Source organism: Leptonotus elevatus, chromosome 20, assembly GCF_054856555.1.
Source record: "Leptonotus elevatus isolate MCC_2025b chromosome 20, RoL_Lele_1.0, whole genome shotgun sequence".
NCBI classification, from domain to species: Eukaryota; Metazoa; Chordata; class Actinopteri; order Syngnathiformes; family Syngnathidae; genus Leptonotus; species Leptonotus elevatus.
The window spans coordinates 10,774,921-10,779,867 of NC_141258.1; the positions used below are offsets into that span (position 1 = coordinate 10,774,921).

Here is a 4,947-nt window from a genome sequence, read left to right on the forward strand (position 1 = left end):
GTGAACTGCAACTGTTGCACTGCAACAGACTGGGGGGGGGGGGGGGGGCTCAGTCCTCCCCCTTCCCCTTAAGTAGAGGACCTCTTTAGTGGGTTCTGGCAGACTGATGTCGCCCCCCATTGGCAAACATGTTGTACTGGAACTAAAAGTTGCTTCAACTTACATTAGGTACTACGTTTTTGTTTTTAATGCTTGACTGCACAAATGCGCATTTTTTTCAATGTTAATTTTTTGGATGCATTACATTTATTTATAAACCTGCTCATATTTATGACCTTAGAGCTAATGCGATTTTCCTTTTCGATATTTAACGCTACCAGCTGCTGTGCGATGTGCATGCGCGTGTGTGCTGGTACACAAGAGGAGAAAGTGATGGTATCAAATTCCTTCACGTTGACGTCACACTCCGCCCACCAATCACATTCAGGCTTTCCCGCGCGCCATGGTAACGCTCTTATAAAGTGCGCGTGCAAGCAACTTTGCACTTCAGAGCACTCGCGCGTTCTGGGATTCTATTTGGAGACGAGCAAGGAGAACTTTACCATCTATTTCATCCTACAGAATTGCAGTTAGACACCGATTTGTTTTTCTGTGGAGCGACGCACTGATTTGGATGCCGGGTGCGTAGAGACATTTATTGACCAAATCAAGTTGACGCACAAAAAGGGGACATTTTATTTTTATTTTTTTTGCAAAGTTTAAATCCTTTGACAAGATCCATTCTGGCAAGGCAAAGTCGCTTTTAAAAGACTTTTCCTTCCCGCGAGGCGCCAGCGTTAACGTTCCCGTTTCACGCGTAAACTCGGCTGCCAACCCGTTTCTCGTATGAATCTTCTCGACCCCTACCTGAAGATGTCGGAGGAACAAGACAAGTGTCTCTCCGATGCCCCGAGCCCGAGCATGTCCGAGGACTCCGCGGGCTCCCCGTGCCCGTCCGGCTCCGGTTCCGACACCGAGAACACGCGGCCGTCGGAGAACGCGCTGCTCCGCGTGGAGGCGGCCCTGGGCGACTTCAAGAAGGACGAGGACGATAAGTTCCCCGCTTGCATCCGCGACGCCGTGTCCCAGGTGCTCAAGGGCTACGACTGGACCCTGGTGCCCATGCCGGTGCGCGTAAACGGATCTACCAAGAACAAGCCTCACGTGAAGAGACCGATGAACGCCTTCATGGTTTGGGCTCAAGCTGCGCGGAGGAAGCTGGCTGACCAGTACCCGCACCTGCACAACGCCGAGCTCAGCAAAACCTTGGGCAAACTTTGGAGGTAAGTCTTTACATCATCGACTTTTTTGCTCCACGTTTTGATCAACTCGTCACTCACTGTGTTGCTTTTTACGCACAGACTCCTCAACGAGGGCGAGAAGCGGCCGTTCGTGGAGGAGGCGGAGCGGCTCCGCGTGCAGCACAAGAAGGATCACCCCGACTACAAGTACCAGCCGAGGCGGAGGAAGTCGGTGAAGAACGGGCAAAGCGAAGCGGAGGACGGCAGCGAGCAAACTCATATTTCGCCCAACGCCATCTTTAAAGCATTGCAGCAGGCGGACTCTCCAGCCTCCAGCTTGGGAGAGGTGCACTCTCCTGGGGAGCACTCAGGTGAGCTTGGGTTCAAATTTTGGGAAAGTTTGTAATTTTGTTATGTACAGTCAAATTTGTGGTTTACTCATACGCGATATCAATTACATTTACCATTGAAATGCCATTAAATAGAAGAAAACAAGCACTATATTTTATAGTACGTATTAAAACACAGGTATCAAACACAAGGCCAAGGGGCCAGATTTGGCCTGCCACCACATGTTGAGGCATACTAAAATTGCGCAAAATAAAAAAAGAAGAAGCAAAATTGCATTTTTTTGTGACTAATCTCCATTTTACTAAAATAAGTACTGCATTTTATGGCACACATTAGAACCATGATGTTAAACACAAGGCTTGAGGACCAGATTCGGCCCACTACCTAATTTTAGTGGCCCGTGAAGGCAAACCTTAAATGACCAAAAATTTGCAAAATTGCAAATTGTCTTCACTTTTAATAACATTGAGAGATCGCTAGCATTTTTTGTGACTTGATTTGGCAAATATTCATATTTATTCACTGCCTCAATGACTTAACTAAAATTTGGCGAGTGACAAAAAAAAACATCATAAAATAAAATTAAGATGAAAGTCTCTCACACACATGCACAAACTGTACTACATTTGTGTGTGGGTAAGTGGGTGGGGCCTTGAAAGTGACATCATGAGCTTTAGTCAGTCTAATTTACCTTTTACCATACAGTTAGTCTAGTGTTGTTCATTTCATATTTGTGTGTATGACTAGTTAAAGTATCACTGTACAGTATCACAGATTTATATGCCAAGTATGTAAAAACACACAAGGAATTTGTCTTCACAGTCACAACACAGAAACACGAAAAATAGTAATGACCAACAGAGGGAGACAGAACGGGAAGCCAGGCGGTTCTCTACTTAGCGCCCTGAGTTTCTTAGATGAACTAGCCAAACTTGAGGAAGGAGGGAGGAAAAAAATAAGGCACAATCTGTATAGACATGGGGAAAAAACTCAATTTACAATTAAGTGTTATCTTGCTTTAAATTTCCAGGTTCCCAGGGACCCCCCACCCCTCCCACTACCCCAAAAACTGATGTCAGCTCAGGCAAGATGGACCTAAAGCGTGAAGGGGGTCTCAGATCCCTCCCCGACGGCACCAGCCAGCGGCAACTGAACATCGATTTCCGCGACGTGGACATTGGCGAGCTGAGCAGCGACGTCATCTCTCACATCGAGACCTTCGACGTCAACGAGTTCGACCAGTACCTCCCGCCCAACGGCCACCCGGGTTCCGTCAGCGGGCCCGGGACCCCCGTGGCCTACACCGGCAGCTACAGTATTAGCGGCGGCGCTCCAGTCAGCCCGCCAGCAGGGGCCGCCTGGATGCCTAAAAACCAGCAGGGACAGCAGCAACAGCACACCCTCACCACCATGGGGGGCACCGCGGGCGGCGCCGGTTCCGAGGCTCAGCACAGGACCCAGATCAAGACTGAGCAGCTGAGCCCGAGCCACTTCAGCGAGCAGCAGGGCTCGCCGCAGCACGTGGCCTACAGCCCCTTCAGCATGCAGCACTACAGCCCCACGTCGTTCCCGGCCATCTCCAGGGCGCAGCAGTACGACTTCACCGACCACCAGGGGGGAGCGCCCTCGTTCTACAGCCACGCGGGGGCGGCCCAGGGTTCGGGTCTCTACTCAACTTTCAGCTACATGAGCAGCCCCAGCCAGAGGCCCATGTACACACCCATTGCCGACAACACAGGGGTGCCCTCCATCCCCCAAAGCAGCCCCCAGCACTGGGAGCAGGCACCGGTATACACCCAGCTCACCAGACCCTGAACACCCCCCCCCCCCCCAACAATACATCCTCCACACATGTACAGCCACATACATGCATCCGAAACTTCCCAAAAGACACTTGACGTCAATGAGTTGAACTTCTGATTGGCTCACGCCGTGCCTTGCTATTGTACCATGATAGAATCTTTATAGATATATATTTTTAGAGAGATGAAAAGACTTGAGAAAGTCCTCTGTGAGGATTTGATTGTTCATATTTCTGTAGGTACTTTGTACGTTTTGTTTTGTCTTCATACGCTGGCAGTTTGTTTATGACGGTTATATCTTGGTTAAAAATGAAAAAAAAAGGTTATATCTTGGTTAAAAATGACAACTAACATCTGTATTTTTGTTTGAATTATTTGCTTCTTTTTCCATTCAATTTAATGATGCCGTGTGTGAGATTCACACAAAATTGTAGAGATTTAAGTTGACGGTGACAACGGCCGTTCCTACCACCCGTGCCTTGAATTCGGTTCATTTTCTCCAGCATTTGTATACGTGTGGGACTGCGTGAGTGTGTGTGTGTGTGCGTGTGCCAACAGCTGAGATTACACTTACCGTCCAGCAGCGCGTTTGACAGCTACAGGAAGTCACCTTTGACCTCTTGGCTGCCCCCTGCTGCCTCCTTCCGCGCTGATATAACCCGATCCTCAGCCTTGCCTGTTAAAAAAGTATTTATTTATTTCCTTTAATTTTATTGTGAGTGAATTATTTTTGCATTTTAGTCGTATTATTATTTTAGTTTTGTAACAATGTACACAGCATATCTCATCATTCTCATTTGGATTTTAAACCCAGGGGGTACTAATACAAAATGGTACGTGCTGTAATATTCTTTGTTCTTTATTTATCTTACCTAAATCTCTATTTTAAGTATGCATTTGCCTTGTTTTGCGGGTTGGGGGGGGGGGCATCTTACAAAATGTGTTATTTGTGAATTATCTTTAAGTTGAACTAAGGATGAGAGAACTGGAAAATATGATCTAATTTAGAAGGTTTTTACAGTGTATATGTTTTGCTTTTTTCCTATCCGTATCAGCCTGTCCACCAAACTTCTGCTCTTTTGCAAAGTATTTGTACTGTCTTTAAAGAATTTTTGTATCTGTATTTGCAATAAAAATGAAAATACTATTAAACATGAATTGTTATGCATTCATGTATCGTTGTCGTTTTCATACACTTCACGTCAAGGAAAGAGTTAACAGGACAAGTGCCAAGTCATCGGCCTGTGTTTGTTTTCCCAGAAGCCTTGTTTTCTTTTTGCCTCCCACTTTATTTTCTTCCTCTCTCTTGTGTCAGCTGGTAGCGGCAGGAGGCGGTGAGGCTCCGTGGGGCCCGACAGAGGCTTTAGGGAGGGGTGGGTGATGTGATTTATTTATTTTTTATTGCAGTAAGAAAAATGCTGACAATAGTTACATTTTTATAGCAGGGGAGCAAAAAGAGTGGAGTGCTCAAACTGGGCTTATAAACGAGAGTTTCTTGCAAATGCCGTTGGTCAGTAAGAAGCCCAACACCTTGTCCTTGGATAACTGCATTACCCACTTGTATCAGACAAACT

General features: G+C 46.8%; 1 protein-coding gene across 1 annotated transcript; it reads left to right on the forward strand.

Annotated features, from left to right (window-relative positions):
- Positions 1–502: 502 nt before the first annotated feature.
- Positions 503–4,531, forward strand: sox9a (SRY-box transcription factor 9a). Its single transcript, XM_086063955.1, has 3 exons — positions 503–1,262; positions 1,341–1,591; positions 2,602–4,531. Exons 1-3 carry the CDS (start codon positions 826–828, stop codon positions 3,384–3,386), a joined length of 1,473 nt encoding a protein of 490 aa, XP_085920081.1. The 5' UTR covers positions 503–825; the 3' UTR covers positions 3,387–4,531.
- The last annotated feature ends 416 nt before the right edge of the window (positions 4,532–4,947 follow it).

What these genes read in the sequence shown, in the direction of transcription:
- sox9a (XM_086063955.1), top strand. Translation starts at nt 826, where the DNA reads ATGAATCTTCTCGACCCCTACCTGAAGATGTCGGAGGAACAAGACAAG. An exon ending in ACCTTGGGCAAACTTTGGAG is followed by an intron (nt 1,263 to 1,340) that starts GTAAGTCTTTAC and finishes TTTTACGCACAG; the next exon opens with ACTCCTCAACGAGGGCGAGA. An exon ending in CTCTCCTGGGGAGCACTCAG is followed by an intron (nt 1,592 to 2,601) that starts GTGAGCTTGGGT and finishes TTAAATTTCCAG; the next exon opens with GTTCCCAGGGACCCCCCACC.